The 22,316-nt window shown below is 50.1% G+C and overlaps 2 protein-coding genes across 3 annotated transcripts in view; one reads left to right on the forward strand and one right to left on the reverse strand.

Moving 5' to 3' along the window:
* CLCN1 (chloride voltage-gated channel 1) overlaps positions 1–8,609 on the forward strand; it is a gene marked incomplete at both ends in the record, with an annotated part of 27,560 nt that extends 18,951 nt beyond the window's left edge. Inside the window, 9 exons of the mRNA XM_081102496.1 lie at positions 706–919; positions 1,161–1,294; positions 3,200–3,444; positions 3,747–3,858; positions 4,131–4,210; positions 4,416–4,454; positions 7,343–7,447; positions 7,537–7,623; positions 8,238–8,609. Of these exons, the coding sequence (XP_080958622.1) occupies positions 706–919; positions 1,161–1,294; positions 3,200–3,444; positions 3,747–3,858; positions 4,131–4,210; positions 4,416–4,454; positions 7,343–7,447; positions 7,537–7,623; positions 8,238–8,609 (1,388 nt within the window). The remainder of the gene's footprint in view (positions 1–705; positions 920–1,160; positions 1,295–3,199; positions 3,445–3,746; positions 3,859–4,130; positions 4,211–4,415; positions 4,455–7,342; positions 7,448–7,536; positions 7,624–8,237) is intronic.
* On the reverse strand, positions 5,236–18,842 carry FAM131B (family with sequence similarity 131 member B). Of its 2 annotated transcripts, XM_081102502.1 has the most exons (8): positions 18,709–18,818; positions 16,146–16,255; positions 15,769–15,804; positions 15,389–15,482; positions 14,899–15,096; positions 13,275–13,418; positions 12,656–13,062; positions 5,236–6,502 (listed from the first exon to the last, which is right to left on the reverse strand). In XM_081102502.1, exons 1-8 carry the CDS (start codon positions 18,734–18,736, stop codon positions 6,452–6,454), a joined length of 1,068 nt encoding a protein of 355 aa, XP_080958628.1. In that variant the 5' UTR covers positions 18,737–18,818; the 3' UTR covers positions 5,236–6,451. The 2 variants fall into 2 exon arrangements, with proteins under 2 accessions (XP_080958628.1, XP_080958627.1); XM_081102501.1 differs by lacking the exon at positions 5,236–6,502 and having other exon boundaries at positions 9,611–13,062; positions 18,709–18,842.
* Between the last annotated feature and the right edge of the window lie 3,474 nt (positions 18,843–22,316).

The raw sequence follows: 22,316 nt of genomic DNA on the forward strand, positions 1-22,316 counted from the left end.
GTTGGCTCAAAACCTGAGGTCCAAAGTAGAATGTCATAACTGGGTTTTAAAATGGTCAGTTAAGACTGATACAAACTTTTGCCTGGCCGGTTTGGCTAGTGGTTAAGCATTGACCCATGAACCAGGAAATCATGGTTTTAAGTCCTGGTCAGGGCACATGCCTGGGTTGTGGGCTGGTGGGGAACATGCAGGAGGCAGACAATCAATGATTCTTTCTCATCATTGATGTTTCTGTCTCTCTCCCCCTCTCCCTTCCTCTCTCTGAAATTAATAATTTAAAAATATATTGAAAAGAATGATACAAACTTTCAAACACCAGGAATGGATAAGACATCACTATCTTTGTTTTAGAAATGACAATATGGGCACACACAATGATTTCATAACTTGTCAAAGGTCATGGAATGAGATCAAAATGATGATTTTCTAATAGTCCAGCATTCTAGCCCCTACTTCCCCCCACCCCCCGCACACTTATTTGTTAAGTAAGTAGCAATGTGTCAAACAGTGTTCTAGGCACTAGCAAACATATCAGAGAAGCGATTAGACAAAATTTCTACCTTTGTGAAGCTCCTACTATTGACAAATGGTTATCTTGGAGTGTTGGCACTGACCCACTCTGTCACTCTCGTCACATCCCCATGTGTCCTGCATGCCAAGAACTGCAGCTCTAACCCACCAGTACATTCCTGTGTCTCATTCTAGGAGCAGCCGCACTGACGGGTGCAGTGTCCCACACAGTCTCCACAGCTGTGATTTGCTTCGAATTAACGGGTCAGATTGCCCACATCCTTCCCATGATGGTGGCTGTTATCTTGGCCAATATGGTGGCTCAGAGCCTGCAGCCCTCCCTCTATGACAGCATCATCCAGGTCAAGAAGCTACCCTACTTGCCTGACCTTGGTTGGAACCAGCTCAGGTCAGGGGCACCAGCTGGAATTAGTTCAGCCTTGATGCGGTGGGGGTGGGAGATGCTGAGGTTGAGATTGCAGATAGGGTCAATGTTTGCAAGCACTGCTTTTGACTTATTTTTATATCCCCATGTACTTAATAAATATTGTGAATGACGAAATGGCAACCCTCACAGAAGGAGCGGAAAGGCCAGCAAAGGGATGGGCATATGGTGGGGGACTAACCCCCTATGCTTTCTCCTTCTGTAGCAAATTTACAATCTTTGTTGAAGACATCATGGTACGTGACGTGAAGTTTGTTTCAGCTTCTTGCACATATGGGGAGTTGCAAACCCTGCTTCAGACCACCACCGTCAAGACTTTACCACTGGTTGATTCAAAAGGTCAGTGGGAAGGAAGGAAGACAACCCTTGAATTAGTGACCTGAACCTGGGCTCCATAGAGGTCAGAGAGGAGGCGTTGTGGTGTGGGGTTTGTCTGTAGGGGCTATTCGGTCTGCTATAGGAGACCCAGCCTGTGCTCCTTAGGGAAGATCATCCTGAGAAAGGTAAAATACACCCATAGCACAGGCACAACACAGCTAAAAACCAACTAAAGAAATACAGTCCATTCTCTTATTCATTGTAGTTATGTTCTATAAAGTCACCACAAACACTGAATTAGGGATACTACACTGAGCCATTGCTCCTAGAAGACATACAGGGTTAAGTTCCTGCAAGCCCCTGGTCACACCATTCTCTTCCACTAATCGATTCATAAATTTGTTTTGTGAATGTTCCTCTTTAAAGACACCTTATTGAGTATATATTGTTGATTCATTCAAATTGAATTTACAGCCAGCAGAATGATAGCTCATGCCTCGACAAAGCTTACATAACTCACTTATTTTCTCCATAAGGCACATCACAGCCTTTATGCTTGGGGGCAATTTGAAACAGCAAAAGAAAAACACAAAACACAAAATATGTGAAAAACGTGGCAGTAAGTGGACCACAAAAAGAACACTTGTTTGCAATATAAAAGCTGGGAAGGAAAAAGGTATAGCATCACTTCGTTTAACCTCAGCTCAAGAATATGTGCATGGGCAACCCATATTTTTTTGCTGCTCTGTGCACATCTGTGAATGACGGGAAGCATCATGAGTATTGGTTTTGGGTTACAAATGGGTGAATTCACAAATGGGGAATCCATGAATGATGAGGCCCAGTTGTAAGTCTTACAGGCCCTTATGTGGTTCTCTTTGCTACTAGCTAAATAAGCACCGTTCTTTAATGTCCAACTGGAAGAGCAGATAAAGCTTTCATATGAAGGAGTGAATGGTTTTAGTAAGCTGGGTCTTCAGACTTCCCTTCCTTCATTCACCATCCTTTCCACCCACCGCTGGCACTTAATCTTGCTCTGTGTTATTTCTTACTGTGATTTATATCTCTGTATCTGATCTTCCTCACTAGACTGGGTATTCCTTGAGGGTGGAGACTATAACGTCCATCTCCGTCAGACTGCCTCCTTGTAGACTTTTACTAAATATTAAATAAATACTTGCCTGATGTTTGAATTACTGTAACTGAGAAGAACTGTGGCAGGCCATTTTGAGCATTAAAATAGTTCTGATTTCAGATAATCAGAGTATTCAAATTGCTCAAGTTAGGTCAGTTTTAATTTTTTCCAAATCCCCAATACCTCTAAGTGGCTTGTACACTAGGGGCTCTTCACTGGAGCAGTGGTACAGCCACCATGATAATGACTAAGACTTAATGGTAAGATTTATCTCCAATAACATTGCTGCAACTGTATGGCCTTAAAACTTAACGAAAATGTTAATTACAGTTGCAGAATGTTGACCTTCCCGGAAAAAGTAGGTATGTTGTTTATATCCTAGAAGCACTCAGACGCTAAAGAATTAAATAACCTTGTAGACTTATTTCAAAGTATATTCACATCTCAGCCTACATGAATGCCCTTTAATATTTCTTGTTTGGAGACAGGGTTGATTAGCCTATTTTAATATCAAGTTCACCTATTTGCAAACAGACTATATCAAAATAAGCACAAATTAGCACCAATTAGTGTACTATCAATTGGGTCTCTGTACGTACTAGGTGATGAAATAAAAAGGATTGAGTCAGGTCAACCATGCAAGATTTGTGAAATGAGTTTTTAGGAAGAAAGGGAAAAAAAAAAAATGGAAGCATGGGTGCTGGTTTTCTGTCCCGGCTGAGTGGGGTGGAGGTGGCGAGTAGGGGGCTGGTAATCAGCAGGCCCTCGGGCTAAGCTTGGATCGCCCCCAGAGTCAATGATCCTGCTGGGCTCCGTGGAGCGGTCAGAGCTACAGGCCCTCCTGCAGCGCCACCTGTGTCCTGAGCGGAGGCTGCGGGAAGCCCGGGACCTGGCCAGGAAGCTGTCAGAGCTGCCTTTTGACGGGAAGGCGCGGCAGGCTGGGGAGGGGCAACAGGGCTCCTCGCCCCGAGGCCGACCGGAGTCCTTCGCCTTTGTGGATGAGGACGAAGATGAAGATCTGTCTGGGAAATCCGAGGTGACCAGGCTGGGAAGGGCCGGGGGAGCAGGAGAGATTGAGACAAAGGGAAAGTAGGAAGAGGGAATGGAGATGCTGGTCATTTAGAAAGTCAAAGAGAGCAGTGCCCCTCGGTCTGAAGGACTGAAGGAGGTAAAGTTGTGGATGATGGTACGGATGAGAATTCAGAGGGATACAGGAATTCTGAAATGGGGAGGAAGAATGGAATTAGATGGATTTCTCAGGACACCCGCTGGTAAAGGCAGGAAAGCCCAAGTCACTGAGAATTCTCCGGGACTGAGAATTTTTACTGCTCCTTACAGCTGCCTCCACTTCCTCCTCCTCACCCCATTCCTACTGTTCCACTGCCTCCCGAAGAGCCCAATGGGCCCCTGCCAGGACTCAAACAGCAGCCAGAAGCACCGGAGCCTGCAGGTGAAGATTCTCCCATTGTGCACGTTCATTGAGCCGAAGGGCTGCTACTCTGAGGAGGGGGAGGCTAGGGTGGTGGGAGAGGGTGCCTGTTCACTGAGCCTCCATATTGCTGCCCCAAGGAGAGGGGCCAGGGCTTATTTAGGAGGATACAAGAGAGGGTGTCTATGGTGGCGGTATAGTGTCAGGGAACCACTTGGGAGCCCCTGGCTATTTCCTCCCAGGAAGGGTAGAAATTGCTTTGTTTCCATTTCCATCTGCTCCCCACTCCTCAGGTCAAAGGCGCTCCATCTTTCAGTCTCTGCTGTGCTGCTTGCTGGGCAAAAGTCGCCCCACAAAGAAGGAAACAAGACAGGTGAGAGATGGATGGAGGTGGGGGTGGGTGGGGGCACGACAGGGGAAAGGGAACTTGCCTGGTCCTTAGATCAGGAGGGAAGGGGTCCCACCAAGGAGACATGGAAGGGATGGTGAATTGAAAGCAGACCTCTGTGGCCCTGGCCAGAGTGTCATGACTATAATTCCATTAGGAAAGAACTTGGACCTATATCTTTCTTCTCTAGGATTCAACGGATTTAGTGGATAACATGTCACCTGAAGAGGTAAGTAAGGGAAACAGCAACCTGGGGTGGGCTGTTCTGTCAAATGAAGATATCGCTCATCTTTTTCTGTCTTCTTCTTTGTGTTGGTGTAAGAATAAAATGCGAGTCTGGGTGGGAAAGCATTTGAGAGGTGGGAAAGGAGGCATGACTATGGCGATGGGGATGGGCACACTGCGCAGAGGTGGGGAGCCCTGATAGTATCCTCAGAAGGACCACTGTCATTTGAAAAGAGGGATGTTTTGAGGCTCCGTGCATCGATGAGCCCATGCTGCTAAGATGAACCTCAGATCTTGTAGGCATCAGGGACATTCTGGACAGGCAGAGAGTGTGCAGGGAGGCGGAGCACCGGGACCAGCACTTACACATCCCAATGTGGAGAAACAGCACTGAGGCTGTGAAGGTGAAATCAGCACCTGGTGGAGGTTCCTGTACTGATGCACCAGGGCCCTGAGACAGTGGACAACTAGGGAAGGCCAGGAAGCAGGACTGAGAAGAAACACAACCTGAGGACAAGTATTCACAGTGCTGCCTCTTGGGACAAATGCCTATTTCCCAAGAAAACTAGTTATCAAGTCCATGAGCAAGAAAGTCGAGCACACTGAATGGCCTTCACCTGTCTCCATGGTTATGCCTCCTTTCCAACCTCTGAGCGGTAAAAGAATATAGAGCAGTAATTGGGAGCAGTGCTAATGGGGACACACCCGAGAGGGTGTGCAGACACAACAGTGTCCATCAGTGGCCATTCCATTTAGTGAATGAGACTGCAGACTCATGCTTTGTAGCTGACAAAACCATAATGCATATTATTTTAGGATAAATATCTTATTGGACGTCCGGAATAAATAAGTGCTGAAAAGTAAAAGTACTCCAGGGTTGGAGGAAGGGGTGGGGAGTGACAAGAGAGAAAGGAAACTTCTTTCTCCCCTTGCCACCTCTCAAAACACAGACACTTCTGATAAATGACTTACGGAAAAGTCAAACAGATGATCACAAAGGAAAAAGAAAAATCATTCCTCGGTCCATAAGCAGGAATCAGATGTGTCATATCTGCAATTAAGAAGTAGGGTGCTAACCCTAGCCGGTTTGGCTGAGTGGATAGAGCGTCGGCCTGCAGACTCAAGGGTCCCAGGTTTGATTCCGGCCGAGGGCATGTACCTTGGTTGTGGGCACATCCCCAGTAGGGAGTGTGCAGGAGGCCGCTGATCGATGTTTCTCTCTCATCGATGTTTCTAACTCTCTGTCCCTCTCCCTTCCTCTCTGTAAAAAATCAATAAAATATATTAAAAAAAAAAAAAGAAGTAGGGTGCTAAACCCAATAATAATGCTTTTTGTTGCTGTTAACACACCAAAGAGAGAACGCCAGCTAGTTGATCAATGAGGCTACTTAATAACTGCTGAAAATAAAGTGCTGCCAGGGACAAAAAGATGACAGGTCTACCTTTTTAGTTTATCTTTCCCAAAGGAGACTTTACGCAGCTCCCAGCTCCCATGTGACTCGCTGATATTTTGGAGGAATAAGATCCAATTGGAGTCAGACTTCAGATGATTTTGAACATGGTTTTCAGACTAGATCAAGGTGACACCCTTGGCAATATCAAGATGATACCCACGGGAATATTGAAAGAATTCAATTATAGGTCTCCAGAAGCCCCTGCTATGACTTAATACATTGTTAGTACACACAGTTAGAGCTCCCGTTTGTAACTGAGGCTTAGCTTTTTCAAGTTTAGACTCAAGAACAGACATACTCGTCCCCTTGGACAAGAGCTGGGGGTACCTAGAACACTACCAGCAGTCAAGGTCAGAAGCCCAGCTCCACCTCTGTGCAGCTGGAGTAATGTCCAGCACAGAGGAAGTGCTTGATACAGGTCCTGTTATTGTTGTTCCTTAAGGGAAGGCAGAAATGGAACTAGGGGAGGCCAGAAACGATCATGGAAAGGTCCGGGGTTGGCAAGGTGGCTGCCTGTCATGAATAAATCCGCTCCATGACATACCTGCTAAGTGGTCACCATCCTGTGCTGTGAGAGCCGGTCAGTCCCCATGTGAACCTTCAGTAAGAGAAGAGGAGAGTTTCAGAAAATTTTAGGTTCGTTTATAAAAGCCAGAGCCATCCTGGATTCTTTAGAAGCTTGAGGACTGGAGCATCGTGTCTAAATCAAGAGAGTTGTCCTTCCTGTTTTAATGCTCTGTCACAAACAAAACAAACAAAAAAGATGGCTTTGCTCAAGTCCACTAAGCACCATGTGCCCCAGCACAGCTCTTCAAACCCAACAAATATCTGGCACACTCTACTGTGTCAAAGGAAAATGTGCCAGTGTCTTCACAACAGGCACCCATCCATACCAGTAACACTCTCCAGGAGTTCGTGTCCGGTGGGCAGAGGTGAGACAAATGCCAATACAAGAGTGAGCACAGGCCATGCCTTTTCCGAAAAGGAGAGAACAGCAGAGTGCTGCAGGAATTGAAAAAGGGGCAAAACACATTGGCCTGGGAGTGGCAAGAGTACAGAGTGGGTGCAGGGTGGGCAGGTAAGGGAAATGTAGCTCGACCAGCACAGAAGCCAGAAGACCTGTGTGAGGAATGGCAAGCAGTCAGGTTTCACGGGTGGAGGGGAAAGACTGAAAAGATAGCTTGAAAATAACAGGTGTTTGGGGCACTTGGGTGGTGGTGGTGAAGGAGAAAGTGGGGTGCTAGTGCTTGAGGCTGAAGGTTGATTTGGAGCCTGGCCTTGTACCCTGGGGAGAAGGGAGGGTTTAGTGATCTGGAATGTCTGTGCTAGTTTGCTGCATATTTCAGTTGCATATTTCAGGATTCCCAGCTAGTAGGGTTGCTTGGGCTCCAAGCCTTTTACCTGAGGTATTGGGTGACTACTTTGCTCTACTCCACAGATTGAGGCCTGGGAGCAGGAGCAGTTGAGCCAGCCTGTCTGCTTTGATTGCTGCTGTATTGACCAGTCCCCTTTCCAGCTGGTGGAACAGACGTCCCTGCACAAGGCTAGTCCTTGCCCACCACTCAGGGCTGCTGGGAGGGCAGGGGAGGTGTGGGGCTCACTGTGCGCTGACCTGCTGCTTTTTCTATGCAGATTCACACACTGTTCTCGCTTCTTGGCCTCCACCTTGCCTATGTGACCAGTATGGGGAAGCTCCGGGGTGTGCTGGCATTGGAAGAGGTAACAGCAAGGCGTCCTATTTGAGCAGCAGGAGGAATGGGTGGGTGCAGGATGTGGGGTTGGGGGAGGGATGATTTTAACCCCCCATTTCCCTCTCTATTTCTCATGCAGAGATTGGAGGAGGGAGAGAGGTTTCAGCAATCAAGGGGTACAGGTAGAGAGGACTGTAAGAATCTGAAGGGGACATAGTTGTTGACCCCAGATATAGCCCTTGTGATCTTCCATAGCTGGCATGGGTTTGGGATTGGGGTTCAGGGCACAAGACATGGTTTCATAGGGGCGCTCTATGGGGAGGGCCATGGAAAGAAGGAAGGGATAGGATGTAGTTGAAGGGAGCCTGAAGGTCACTAGGAAGGAGCCAAAGGACATCTTGGTTAGGGGCTTCAGATTCACTGCTCTGCAGGGGGTCTGCTGGCCATACCCCTTTCTCTTCCTTTTTTCTGTCTTCTTTGATCTTTCCATGTGTTCTTTCTTGCCACTCTACCACTTTCCCATTCCTTCTTCCTTTTATTGTATCTATTCTTCTGTTGTGTCTGTTCCACTCACACTTCCCCATCTTCTTTCTCTTCCCAATTCTGTACCCTCTTTCCCTTTCCCTTTCGCCCTGCTCCCAGCTGCAGAAGGCCATTGAGGGGCACACCAAGTCAGGGGTGCACCTCCGCCCTCCCTTGGCCAGCTTCCGGAGCACAACTTCAACTCGAATGACTCCTGGGGGGCAGCTCCTTCCCTCGGAGGCCTGGAACCTGCCTGAGGATGGAACTGGGGCCACTGAGCCAAAGGATGTGATCCCTACTTCCCCAGACACCCCTGACCTGCCTCCCTCCCCAGAGCCCCCAGTTTCCCTGGCTCCAGCCAAGGCGGAAGGTGAGCTGGAGGAGCTAGAGCTGGTGGACAGTCCTGGGCTGGAAGAGGAGCTGGCTGACATCTTGCAGGGCCCCAGCCTGCGATCCACTGATGAGGAGGATGAGGATGAACTGATCCTTTGACCACACCCCAGGACTGCCTCATCAGTCTGCCTGTCAGGAGCCCAGGCCTGAGGGTGGACTTGTGTGGGAGACCGTATGTCCTTAAGTTGGGGAGATCAGGCCAATATCCTGACCCTCCTGGGAATTTTGAAATGTGACAATGATAGTCTAGAGGAGGAGTCAGAATTTGGACAGTGACTAGCATTCAGACCGTCCACAGTTCCTTCTTTCAAGTTCCCCACCCCATGGTCTCCCCACTCCCTGAGATTTGCCTCCAGACTCCATCTGACTGCCACTCTCTGTCCCCACACAAGGCCAGTACTGGGACAGTGAAAGGCCAATCCCATCCCCCCTTCTTTTCCTGGATTTACACAGTGAAATATGGATAAAGAGACTATCAGGGGGAGAAGCCTGGAAGAGAAAATGTCACAAAACGCTCTGTGTGGAAGGGGCAGGCACCTTCAGCCAAATGGTCATGCTGCCCCATCAAACACCCTCCACCAGGAATCCTCCCTATCTCACATCACAGCTTCCTTACCCCATTTCCAGGTTGCTTCCTAGAGAAATCCATCCCCTTTCTTCCCACTGTGGTCATTGATATGTCCTTCCTAAGGGTGAGCTCTGCCCTCGAACTGCTCTGGCTGGGACCTCTCCTGCCAAGAACCCTTCAGTTGGTCACTCAGACACCAGCCCTTAGACGAGTTCTCTGTGTTCTTCTTGGGGTGGAGAGCTGGGGTTTCAATGTCAAGATGGCCGACCTCTTCAGTGCTTCCACACTTGGAGGATCAGAACCATATCCTCCCCAAATCGGCAACAGGGAGCTTGCCATGAGCCTGCCTTTTCTGCCAGTGGTCCCCGGGGCTCTGAGCATCCAAAAACCCTTGCACCCACACTCCAAGCTTTCCCCCTCCCCCCCTTGATGCCCTAGAGTTGTGAACCCTTTCCAATGTGACATTCTCCTCCTTCACCTCCCCTGGCCCAGTCTCCTTCATCCCCCAAATAAGACACTCATAGTCAGAGGATGCCACCACATTCTGTTTAGTGCCATTGAACACAGCCTGGAGCCCTCTCCAGCGTTACATCCCTTCCCCCTCCCCAGGCCAAGAGAGAGGCTGTAGTGTAGCCTGGGGAGGGGGCTGGCAGTGGGCACTGGAGCCCAATGCCCATGTGTATATAATCTATAATATTCATATATATTTATATATAATTCTCTCTGTAATATATGTCATAGAATCTCTCTTAGGCCTGGGGGGAGGGGTGTCACATTAAGAAAACATGCTAAGACTGACCACAAAAATGGATACTCCCCAGACCTGGAAGACGAGCATGGGCTGTATAGGTGGGCAGGGAAAAGATCATAAACACATTCACCAAGATCCCCTCCTTAACACAAGGATAAGAAGGAAGGGGAGGAGGGGGGAGGTAGAAGGGGAGGAATGGAAGATTTGGGTTTCCCAGAAACTGAAAATAAAAGTGCACCCCCACCAAAAGAAAATCATTTAGCAAGAGCAGTTTCATTCACAATAATATAAAAACAGCCCTGTTCCAGGACTGTTGTAAATCGTGCTGCACAGCCTTGAACCCCGGAGGAAAAGCAACCCTCCCTCACCCCCAATAGCCTCTTCCAGCACATGCCCCTCCCCTCCCCCCAAATAGGCTATAAGCAAACCCCATGCACCCTGCCCCCAGCACCAAAGAGGCAGTTCCTCCTTCCAGAAGAGTCCTAAGAGGGTCCAAGGCCAGCTCCCTGGGTCTTCTCCTTCAAAGTGGTAGGGAAGCTTCTTGCAAATGCAGACTCCCAGCTGACCCCTGGTCTGCCTGCGCATGTGCCAGCTGCCAGCACAGGGGATGTGGAGCCCTGCTGGAGTCAAATAGGCTAGATTCCTCAACCATTCAGTCATCTTTCAGCAGGGACCAAAAGAAGGCGTCCTAAGGTAGGGAGGGAGGAAAGAGTGCTGCTTTCCTCTACCTTCCCTAACTCCCCAGGGCCCTGAGCAAAAAGGAACTGTAATGAATGAACCCACTCACTGGAGTGGATGCCCACTGCAGTCTGGGGGCAGAACAGGGGGCAAGAAGAGGATGAAACTAAGAGAAAAAGATGATTCATCCAGAGAGCAGGTTGCACAAGGTGAGGTAATAAGGGCCCCCTGAAAGGAGGGAACCTCAAGCATGCAAACCCAAAGACCTGTGACAGGAGTGCAGGGTGAGGCCACAATATTACTGCCCAAAGCCCCCGGACAGGAGGTCCTGGTGCCTTCGGAGTTAGGTCACATGATCAGACACAAGCCACAGCTTTAGATGAGGTAAATAACTCTTCACCCATCTGCGCTCACCAGGCCTACTTATGTTTCTTCCAAGAATTGACCTCCCCTCCCCTGAAGACATGGGACCCCAGCCTTGGTTGCATTGCAGGACCATTATGCCTATGAAAGTGTGAACTTGATGGGGGGCGGGGTCATAGATGGACACAAACTCTTAACCTCCTCATTCCAAAGAAATAGACATCTGGGGATGGGGGGGGTGGGCTCGTTTGTGCCCAGGGTCTGTGAGAGTGACCGAACCCCCTTCCTAGTAGAGGACAGAAGTAATAGGACCTCTGACAAAGTAGGACACAGGCCTTGGAGCTGGAGTCTTAGAAGAGGAGACAAAAGGTAGGCAATGGCCATCTTAACTTTTCCCTCTGCCAGGGGCTAGGGAATGGGGTCCCATGGTGTGCTCCTCAGCTGCCATGCCTTTACTCTAGCCTGGCCCTGCTAATCAGGATCGCATACAGAAGTGTGGGGCTTTGTGTGCTGTGGACAGAAGTCCCCACCAGAATGGGAACTGGGTGTGGAAGGACTAGCCAGTTCAGGGGCTTCTGTCTTACTATAAACCCGTCCTAAAAGGAAGAAGACTCTGATTCCACTCTCCGCAGGAGGCCTGGGAAGGGAGGCTGCCTGGGAGGAACTGAAGAAGGAAAAAAGGAGCCGAGTGCCCACACTGATTCTCAGCCAACAACACACTGGGCGGGGGCCTGACAGCACCAGACTCCTCCCTCCACCCCACTCAACCTGAGTCCCCAAGAAGTTATAAAAATGTAGAAAAGGCAAAGAGAAAAGTGTAAACAGCTCCAGAGAATTTGGGGGTGGAGGGAGGGAGGCACAGCCCTCATGCTTCCCCACCTGGCAGGACACCTGCATTCTGTCACCCCCTCTGGGCAGGGCTCCTGGAGCAGGGGATGGAAGAAGGCAGACAAAGGAAGCAAGAGCTGGAGCAGCCAGCTCACTGGGTCCTTTCCTAGACCCTTAGGACCCACCTTTCAGTCACGGGATATTCAAGATCCCAGAATAGGTGGCCATGTTTGTTGTTGGTCCCATCAATGACTCTCTGGTCTCTGGGTGGGCCTTATATAAAGAATCCTGTTTGTGCCCTGTGCACCCCAGCTGCTATGTCCACTTCCCCCGTGACTCCTGGTCTCAGAAGCCAAGCTACCCACTGAGGGCAGCTTCTCCATTCTCTAAGGAGATATGGCTTCCCCTACACTCATTGAGTCACGTCCAGCAGGTCTGTTCTTCAAAGTAGGGTCAAGCTGGGACCACAGCCAGAGAAAACACAGAGTCGGAAAAAGCAAAAGTGACATGAGAAAGGAGGCATTCAGACAGCCACTGTCAAGGCTTCTGAATGACGAAGTCAGGGAGTGAAAAGCAGAGATCTAGTTGATGGCTCCTGTCTCCAGGATACAAACTGGAGCTTCATCATCACAGACCCAGAAGCCCGCAGCAAAACCAAGTTCACAGCCATCTAGTTGCCTGGGCCTCAGTCCCCAGACCTGTGGTTTCTACAGCACAAGCCTGGATGGAATCCCATCCTGGCCCTCCATTTTCCTGGCGAGAACTGACAGCTCCTGGGTTCCTCCTGGTCTTCTGCCCGGGTTTCAGCTGTACTGCTGGGGGAAGGGAGGGTTTTGTTGCAGCCAGGCCCCTCGGGTGGGAGTGGAAGATAGTGTGTAGAGTGGGAAGAAGCTAGTTGTTGGCCTCACCCTCCTCCTCATCAAAGGACTGCACACCTGAGGATGTGACGTCAGATACCTTTCGGCTGAGAGCAGTGGCCATCTCGGGGTCTTCTCGTGGGGAAAGTGATTCCAGGTCCCTACATCCCGCATCTTCTTCCTCCTCGGGGGCCAAGGGCCTCTTCTCCTCCTCAGCAGGGCCCCTTGCCAGGTCCACCCCACCTATACCTGGAGCCCAGTCAGTTTCTCCCCCCAGCAAAGGTGGAGGCTCCTGAGCAGAGTATCCGGAAGCAGGTTGGGAAGGCCCCATTTCATGTAAGCTTGGCTGTGAGTCATCAAATGCAGGGCCAAGATAAGATCCTGTGGCTGGAGAGGCAATGAGGGACTGGTCGCTTGCTTCCCAGGCATCCGATGATCCCAGACAGTACATGCCCTGGGACACATAGGAGTGAGGCCATCCATCCATGGGGGCTTGAGTGAGGGCATCTGTAAAGAGAATCATGGAGGTCGATGGGGGCATAGACTATCAAAGGCAGTAACAACAGCACAGACAATTGAGGGTGAGACATTGGCGAAGGAGGGGAAAGAAAGCTAGGATGAACAGAGAGTATTAGAAGCACAGAGATGTACAGAAGTGGCATAGATAGTTGGGGAGGCCCCTTAAGCCTCAGGGGTTGGATTCTGAAACCATCCCTCACCTTGACTCTCCATCAGCTCCTGGTAGTTGTCACTGTAGTTGCAGCCCAATGGCTCCTGGGCAGAGTTGACACTCATGTCCTCACCATCCATGGAAGACCAGGCCATGAGTGTGGCCTCAGAAATGGCAAACTGTTCCATGACGCCTGGGAGAAGAAATGTGGTTAGCACAAGATATTTCTGAGAACCCTTAGACACATGCATGGGGAAGGGGACATTAGAGCAGCACTGTTCAATAGAAATACAATGCAAGCCATTTGCATGGTTTGAAATTTTCTAGTAGCCCTATTAAAGTGAAAGAAACAGGTGAAATTAATTTTACTACTATATGTTAGGTAACCTAATATGTATGAAAGATGATCATTTCAACATCTAATCCATATAAAAATTAGTGAGATATTTTACATTCTTTTATTCATAGAAAGTCTTTGAAATCCAGTTGGTATTTTACACTTTCAGCATTTTCCACTTGGACTAGCCACATTTCAAGTTCTCAATAGCCACATGTGGCCAGTGGCTACTATATTGGACAGCACAGCCTTTGTACATGCCCTGAAACAAAGCAAAATCATGGGGGACTTCCCAAAAGGTCAGTTTTAGGATTCCTAAGGGAAAGAGTTGGGGGTCTTCTGGTGAGATATCCTAAGGGATTGAAATTTGGGATTTCCAGAAGTTTATCTTTTGGACGTTTTTAGGAGTGGTAGTTGGTATTAGGCAGTCAAGGACAGAGGAATCTAGATATCCAGGTTGGGGGTGGGGTGGGGTGGTGCCTCAAGGTTAACAGAGAATCCCCAAGAGAGCACCATGGGATTATAGGGTGATAGTTGATAGTTCAAGGAATTGGAAGGAGAAGGGAGGGAGGATAGAATAGTGAAGATGGATAGACTTGGGAGTCCCTATTCTAGTCAAAGCCATGAGTAAGTTGAAGCCTACATTGCTAGCTGCTCTACACCATGCCCTGTCCCTTACATGTTTGCCTCTCCCCTCACTGATATTTCTTCCACCACACCCACACCCACACCAATACAAAGATACACCCCTTCTCTTCCAGATCTATCATTCTCCCTAGGGATCTTACTGAGACCTGCCACTAGGGCTCGGCATTGTAGATGCACTACAGGCTTGTCTCATACCTACACTACTTTCCTGGAAGGAAACTTCTTCTGTAAACCACTCTCTCCTCACCCAGGTCTCTGGAACTTCTAGTGGTTGTCACAAGTAATGAGCCACATATGTGACTCCATGACTGCAATGTGCTGATGGACTAAGGCTAGTAAAGATCTCCAAGGTTTTCCTTTCTTTTTCAAGAAACAGGAGAACAGAGTTTTTTGAAGCCAACAGCCCCTGCCTTTCCCCCCCTGTACTGAGGAAGTCCAGGGGTTGGAGTCCCACCATGAAGGAGAGATGGCATCAGAACCCACAGTCCCACGTTAATTCTCCTCAACTTCTGAGATGATAATAAAAATAAGTTTGAGGGCACTTATCAGAGTTAACAACTCAAAGTACTTGAAATTAAGTCTGATGGTCATCCTATGGATAAAATCAATCTTGTCACAGGGGTGGGTTGAAGGGTCAGTCTCTGGCCATCACAAGATATACCTCTTGAGGGTTTGGGGGAACAAGTACCTGCAAGGAAACGTGCCTCCTTCTCGCCATCGCTGAGGTCAGAGTAGGCATCGGCATCTCTGCGCACCGCCTCGTGGCTGTGTTGTGGCTGAATGACTGGTGCCTTCCCCCAGCCCTGCCACTCAATCATGTGGGCCACCCGGCCTTGCCCCATGGCTGTGGGCTTCGTCACATGGTCCTTCATGCTTCTTGAAATCCCTAAGGGGCCAGACATTCCCCCCATCCTCCAGAATATCACATAATACCCATAACAGGGCCTCCCCATTATCCTCACCCCAGTCTCAGGGGGTTACATCCCATGGGGGACAGGCTCCCCTAGATCCCCATATATGAGGGCAGTCTAGAGGATAGGAGAGGTTTGACAGAAAGGACAAATAGGTCAGAGATAGGAAGATGAGGGTGCCAGTCAGGCCAGAAGGAGCAGGGAGACTGACACCAGGAGCCTGTGAGTATCTGCTGTCTGAATGCATCCCTAGGTAGGGAATCTCACCTGAGAATGATGACTTGGCCAGGGCCCCAATGCCATAGGCGTTAGAGTTTCGCTTAAGCTTCGGAAGAATGGAAGTGGTGTCCTCCATGGAGAGCTGGAATGGGGAATGTGGGAGGAGGGGAGGAGGAATGAGAGGGCCTGGGGGTGCTCTATATGCAGGGGAAAGTTCCTGGATGAAGGATTTGAGCTAGGGCAGATGATTGGGAAAACCATGAGACCCAGGAGTCCCAAGGGGGTATATCTTTCAACCACCCTTGAAAAGTTGGGGTGTAGGCAGAGCATGGGAGGGCTTGCTGGAGTGAGGGAGCACTGTGTTATAGGAGAATAGAAGGAAGACCAGTTAGGTGGGGCTGGGGGAGGCTGGGGGTAGCTGCACTCACATTGATGCCATCCCAGGAGAAATCAGTTCGGGTTTGCTGTGAGGAGAGAGAAAAGGGAGTGGGTATCACAAGCACTTCCATGAATGCAAGGAACCCCACCCCTTTCCTCCGAGGGACTTCCAGAAGTGTGTGAAAAAGGGAGGGCTTTCCTGAGATTAGCATAGGAAATTAGGGTGTTGGTGTGGAACATTTGGCTTGTATTTTGAGGACTTTGCAGAAATGTTCTTCCCAAGTGTCAGTTTGAAGGAGTGTTTGGGATGTTCACTTGGACTTGAGGAGTGGATTTCAGAGGTCAGGCAACTGGGAGGCTTTGTTAGGGACGGTTCGGGGGTCTTTTAGAGGTTCTTTGGTGAGGGGCAGCTGGGCACGGGCCTCACCTCTGTGGATGGCCGGTGGAGGCTGCTTCCGTGCAGTGAGCTGGTGCTGTCCATGTTGATTTGGTCCACATCCTTCAGTCCCTTCCAATCCACTGCAATCACCTCATTCCCTGAAGTGGCCAGAGGGTTAGTTGCTGTACCTCATTCCCCTGCGCCCAACCCAAAAGCCCCTCCTGGTCTCGGATGCCGAAGCCACACATTGAGGCTGCCTCTCCAGACCCATCCAGACCCTTAGCTACCACTCCTTCTTCCCATTGCCCATCCCTTTTAAATCCCTACGCTGCCCACATTTTTGGTAGAAGAAATCACAATACTGAGCCAAAATATTCAGTTTAACCTCAACGAAGAATAGCAAACTCAGAAAAACTGGTGTATGGCCTCACTTATTGTTGTTGTTTAAATGGAAGGGTCAGTGGTTGGGTTTTAGCAGGAAAACTGGCGTCCATCCTGTCCTGAGGGATCATCGAGGGTTTCTATGCAGGAGTACACTGGGAGCTGCGCTTTTCACCTATTACGCTTCTACAAATAAGGGTGGGGCTTTTCTAGGGGTTAGCGTCTCTATGTGCGGGCTTTATTATTTGGGAGGTGTTAGGAATGTAAGGGACCCTCTGAACTTATCCCACAGGAAGGATTTGGAGGGGGAGAGGAGGGAGTTGGGTGTGTTCACCCAGAAACAGGGAGAGCAAGGAAAGCAAAGCCTGGGATGGAATAATGTTACCTGACTGTTACCTGACTGTTGGGAGATAAGTGATGGATTAAAGAGGAGTGGAGGGGACCACCAGAGGAGCGAAGGGGACTTTTAAAAATGGGAACTAAAAGAACACGAATTCAAGTCAAAGAGAAGACAGAAGATGCTGGGAAGGGTTTGAGGCTTTGTGGGGAGAAGAATGGTAATTGCTAAAATGAGGCCAGAGCTCATAGTGAAGGGAGATTGAGATTGAGGGCAGGGTGGTGGCGTGGGGAAGAACTACTTGGATAGTTGTAGACTAAAGTCGGATGGCTGTAAACCATCTGACCTTATAGGATCCTTGCTGTACATGAAGTTTTGTGATTCTGAATTTCAGGTTAGGGGTCCACTCTTGAGAAGGGATAAATTGTATAGGGTCTTGGGGCTGAGGAGGCATTCAGCATGCAACAACATAGCTGATACAAAAGGCAAGGCTCCTGGTTAAGGGTTCCAAGCGAGGTAGGACCCCTCCAAAGTGTGCTGCTGTTCCTTGGGGCTGCAGGGAAGTGGTGAGATGGGTCAGACCAGAGGCTGTGGCTTGGGGGGAAGAGGAAAGATGGACTTCTGATTGGAGAGAGCTGGAATGGGGCAGACAGAAAACAATCTCCGAGGAGGAAGATAGGGCAGGAAAAGTGGGAGAGAGGGGAGGGGAGAGGTGGCCTTTGTAAAAGAGGGAGAGCTGAGTCAGAGCGTGGGGGGCAGGGAGGGGGAGGGAGAGAACCCAGAGAAGAGGTGAAGGCAGAGGAGGAGGAGGGTATCCATGGAAATAAACCAGGTCTCAGAGAAATCAGGCTTTTGGAGGGTGAGTTTGTTTGTAATAATAATACAAATTATTCTCTCAGCCTGAGGTCACTGGGGCGTGTAGGCGGGAGAAATGGGGAGTTGAAATGTGAAAAATTGGAGGGTTAGGGAGAGGTAAGTGGAGTGTGCAGGGGGTGGGGGAACAGGGGTTGGTAGCAAGGCAAAGGTTGACGGGGGTAAACAAATTAGGAGGCGCCTCCCTCGGTCAAAGGTAAATAAAGCGCCGGCCCCGCCCCCCACCCACCCCCAGCTGACAGGTGCTGTCCAGTCCCGGGGATCCTCCCAGGGCCGGCCCCACCCAGCTGGGAGCTGGCTCCTGACCCCTCGCGATCCATTCAGACCTCCACCTCCTCCCCGCGTCCACTGGCTCTAACACCCCAACCTTCAAGAGCCGACCCGTCCCCATTCCCTCCAGGCGAGGAACCCATTCCCTCCCCGAGGCGCATCCCGCCCCCGCCCCAGAGGGAAAATGCACGTGAACAAAGCAAACCGTGGGAGGCACGAATGACAGAAAAAGGCAACAGCGAGGGAAAGAGATGGGGGCAAAACACCCAAGCCGGATGGAGGCGGGGGGGGGGGGTGCGTGCGGAGAAAGACTGGGGACTGAGGCTGCTGAGGATTCTTAGAAGAGAGCTGCTCCACAAATGGAGACAGGGGCGCGGGGGCGCAGAAGAAGGCAGAGTGAGGCGGATGGCCTGGAGGTGGCGGGTGAGGGACTGGAGAGGAGGGGAGAGCGACGGGGGAGAGAGAGAGGCTGATGGAGAGATGATGGAGAGGGACCGCGCCTGGGGAGGTTATGGAAGGAAGCCGTGGGGAGACGGAGGGAAGAACGCCGAGAGCCCAGAGGGATGCTAGCCCTGGGGGCGCGCGAGAGGAGCGGGGAGGAGAGGAGCGGAGGGAAAGTAAGGTAGCCAGGCCGGGCTGGGCAGCATGGAGCGAGGTACCCGGAGGGGCGCGGAGAGGGTGGGGGAGGGGCCGGAGGACCGGACCGGAGAGCCCAACCTACGCCCGCGCCCGCCCCGCCGGGGTACCCACCCACGGTCCGGGAGCCGATGCAGCCCATGGCGCGGGGCCTCCGGGGCCGGACCCTCGCCGACGCGGGGCGGGCGCGGGGGGAGTACCGGGAGCCGCGCCGCCGCCCCAGCCTCTCTGCAGCGCCGCGGCTGTCTCCGCTCGGCTCCGCTCCCCCCGCCCCTCTCCATCCCTCCCCGCGGCAGCCGCCGTCGCCGCCGCCGCCGCCGCCGCCTGGCTCCCCCGCCCCGGCTCTGCTGGCGGCCGCGGAGGGGGTGGCCCGGGGATTGGCTGCGCCGGGCGCCTCCCTCAGCCCCGGACCCGCCGCTGCGCTCCCCGAGCACCTCGCTGCGCTCCCTGGGGGACCGGGCTGTCGGCGGGCCTCGCGCCGCCCCCTCTTCCTGCCCTCCCTCTGCCCCACCTGGGGCTCCCACGGGTCCCGGCTGAGCTCGCGCCCGGGGACCGGTGGAGTCCCGGAGAATGCCCGCTTGGGGTCCCAGGAACCGGGTAAAGTGCCCCGGTCCCACCAGTTAGGTTCTGGTGGATTCATTGTCAGGGTCGGGGTTGGGGATGCTCAGAGAGAAAGTGGGGTGGGGGTGAGAATAAAGCCTGGATGAAGGGCCTTGGACGCCAAATTCAGCAAACACTTGCTTTCTTCCTGGGGTGGCGTGATTGGATGCAGTTTAGGATGCTCTCTGCGTTTCCTGTGCACGGTTTGCCCATCCAAACAGATCGCGAAATATTTGCAAGTGGATCGTGTATTAGACTTCCCTGGGCTCGGTGGTCGCCAGAAATTCGGGGATGGGTGTGGGGATGGATGTACGGTGCAGATAATCTAACTCCGGGCCTGATTGGGCATGGGGGATCGGAATGAAGCTAATTCAATCCCACCCGGAGTGAAATGAAAATGCCAGGGCCGGAGGCTGGCTAGAAGACATGGGACATAGTTTGAAATCCGATTTAACTTTTCTGAGCCTTGGTCTTCTCTGACAATTGGATGTCAGGAAGCAGTCAAAATCAAGAGAGGAAGGATTACCCTCTGGCTAGTGGGGAAGGGAGGGTAGGTACAAGGGTCTCTCCTGGGTAAGAGATTGAAATCTAAGTGGCAAGGGTCAAGTGGGCAGACATTTATTTACAGCAGGCAAGAAGTGGAATCCAGAAAAATCACTTGAGAAAGGGCAACGAGACTTGTCTAAGCAGTACCCAGAAAACCCAAAGTTCTAGAAGGCAGGGTTTTAGCACCAATGACCTAACCTGGGGTCTGTTTGCTCCCCACCTTCTTTCATGTCCCTCCTCAGGTTGAAAAGGGAGCAGGGCAGTGGGCTAGGGGTCCCTGGTGTGGGCATGTAACAGGGCAAGAGACCAGGTCTGCCTTATGAATGTAACTTTTAACCTTTAGGTTACTGATGGAGAGCTACACTTTGGGGTGATAACTATTACATTTGGTGGAACCCCCACATGAGAGAGATGGGAGATGATGCTAATAATCTAATCTCAGATCTGGGAGATGGGATTATGGAGAGAAAACTTATCTTTGGTCTTTGCGCATGAAGAAATGAGCCACATCTGCCTTAGCTGGTTTGGCTCAGTGGATAGAGCATTGGCCTGTGGGTTTGATTCTGGTCAAGGCCACATGCCCAGGTTGTGGGCTTGATCCCTAGTAAGGGGCATGCAGGAGGCAGCCAATCATCGATTCTCTCTCATCACTGATGTTTCTATGTCTCTCTCCCTCTCCCTTCCTCTCTGATTACATATATATCCAAATCTACATTTATAAAACCTTGTCTAGTATAATTTGTGGCAGGATCTGCTACCCTCTTTTGACAGTGGAGAGAATTAGAAAGTATTTCCCCATATGTACTATTATTGGTTATACAAAAGAAGTATCAGGATTCTGCCTTCCTGGAATACATTGTCTAGCTGCAACGGAAAGATGGTAAAAAGAAAAGAAACAGCCTCTGTTACTACAGTAGCACCACCCAAACCCTTATGGTTGGAGCAGAGAAAGCCCTGCCTGGGAGTTTCCAGGTCTGGGGTAATGGGCCAAATGGCCAGTTCTGCTCAAGCCTTCCCACCTAACATTGCTCTCCCCGGTTTCCACTGTTACTCTGGTCCAAACATCTGATGAAAACCCCTCCCACAGTCCCCTTAGCACAGTGGTTCTCAACCTTCTGGCCCTTTAAATACAGTTCCTCATGTTGTGACCCAACCATAAAATTATTTTCGTTGCTACTTCATAACTGTAATGTTGCTACTGTTATGAATCGTCATGTAAATATCTGATATGCGGGATGGTCTTAGGCGACCCCTGTGAAAGGGTCATTCGACCGCCAAAGGGGTCGCGACCCACAGGTTGAGAACTGCTGCCTTAGCACAACTATATGAGGCTGGATTTATCCAAATGATTTAAATCAAGGTCAACACAAGGGACTCAGGTCTGAGGCCTCAGTCCCATCCCACATTCTGTCTTACAGTGTATTTTTGCACCACAGAAAAGTAGACTATCACAGGCACAACCTTGGCCAGCTTCCTTCCTGCTTCTTGTGTAGGGCCCCCTTACTCCTCACTATTTGGAGGAATTCTCCCAGTCTCTTTGCCATTTTCTGAGTCAAGGTCAAAGATTCCAGTTCTGACATGAACAGGAATAACCTTTCTGGAGGACAATTTGACAGTAGTGATGAAAAAAATCTTTAAAATATGCATCATTGTTGTTGTTGTGACTAAGTTGTGACACAGCTGTTCCATTTATAGAAATATTCTAAGGGGATAAAAATAATGTGGGCAAAGATTTCATCTACAGCATCCATCAGAGCACTAATTGCATAATAAGGAAAGATTGTATACAAGCCACATTAAACCTGGGGATTAATTAAATAAATTATAGTACATGTCTGTATTAGAATTCTATGGGGCCATTAATAGTATTTTATAACTGTATTTGTTGACGGAAAATTATTCATGGTGTACTGTGACATATTTTAAAAGCATGTTATAATATAAGAATTATAGTATATTGATTTTTTGTTTAAAAATCTCACACACACACACACACACACACACACACACACGTTCTAGCAGAAAGAAGGATGAAGCAGATGCCAGTAGGTTGCACATTTGGTGTCAGGAAGATGGGATTCCTGTCTGATGGTATCTATTTTCTTTGAGAAGTAGGAAGTGAGATCATCTAAGAGTCTGGGACTAGGGAAGATAGAGAATAAAATAATAGTAAATAATATGCCAATATCACTTTACAGTTGGCAGAGAGTTCTCAGTCTCTTCTTACAACAACCCAATAAGGAAGTCATTATCTTTGCATTACAGTCGAGAAAACCTGGGTTTGAGGCCAGTTAACTTTCCTCCCCACAAATTACCCAGCTGGAGACAGAAGAAGCTAGAACAGGGGTCCTCAAACTACAGCCCTCCGGCCCGCCGGGTGTTTTTGCCGCCGCTGTCTGTTGCTTAGCATCTGACTAGTTTTTTTTTTTAAACTACAGTCCGGCCCTCCAACGTCTGAGGGACAGTGAACTGGTAACCTGTTTAAAAAGTTTGAGGACCCCTGAGCTAGAACTTCAACTCAGCCCCTCACATGGAAAGTTCATCCTGCTGTTGGAAGAAGCATTATTTATGTGTTT

The sequence above is a fragment of the Myotis nattereri genome (genome assembly GCF_964212035.1).
Source record: "Myotis nattereri genome assembly, chromosome: 11".
Classification (NCBI taxonomy): domain Eukaryota; kingdom Metazoa; phylum Chordata; class Mammalia; order Chiroptera; family Vespertilionidae; genus Myotis; species Myotis nattereri.

Coding starts and splice junctions, on each gene's coding strand:
- FAM131B (XM_081102501.1), bottom strand. CDS start 18,736: ATGGGCTGCATCGGCTCCCGGACCGTGG. Junction 15,483..15,768: donor TCTCCTGGGATGGCATCAAT/GTGAGTGCAGCT, acceptor TCCCCATTCCAG/CTCTCCATGGAGGACACCAC. Junction 13,419..14,898: donor GGAGGCACGTTTCCTTGCAG/GTACTTGTTCCC, acceptor TTCTTCTCCCAG/GCGTCATGGAACAGTTTGCC.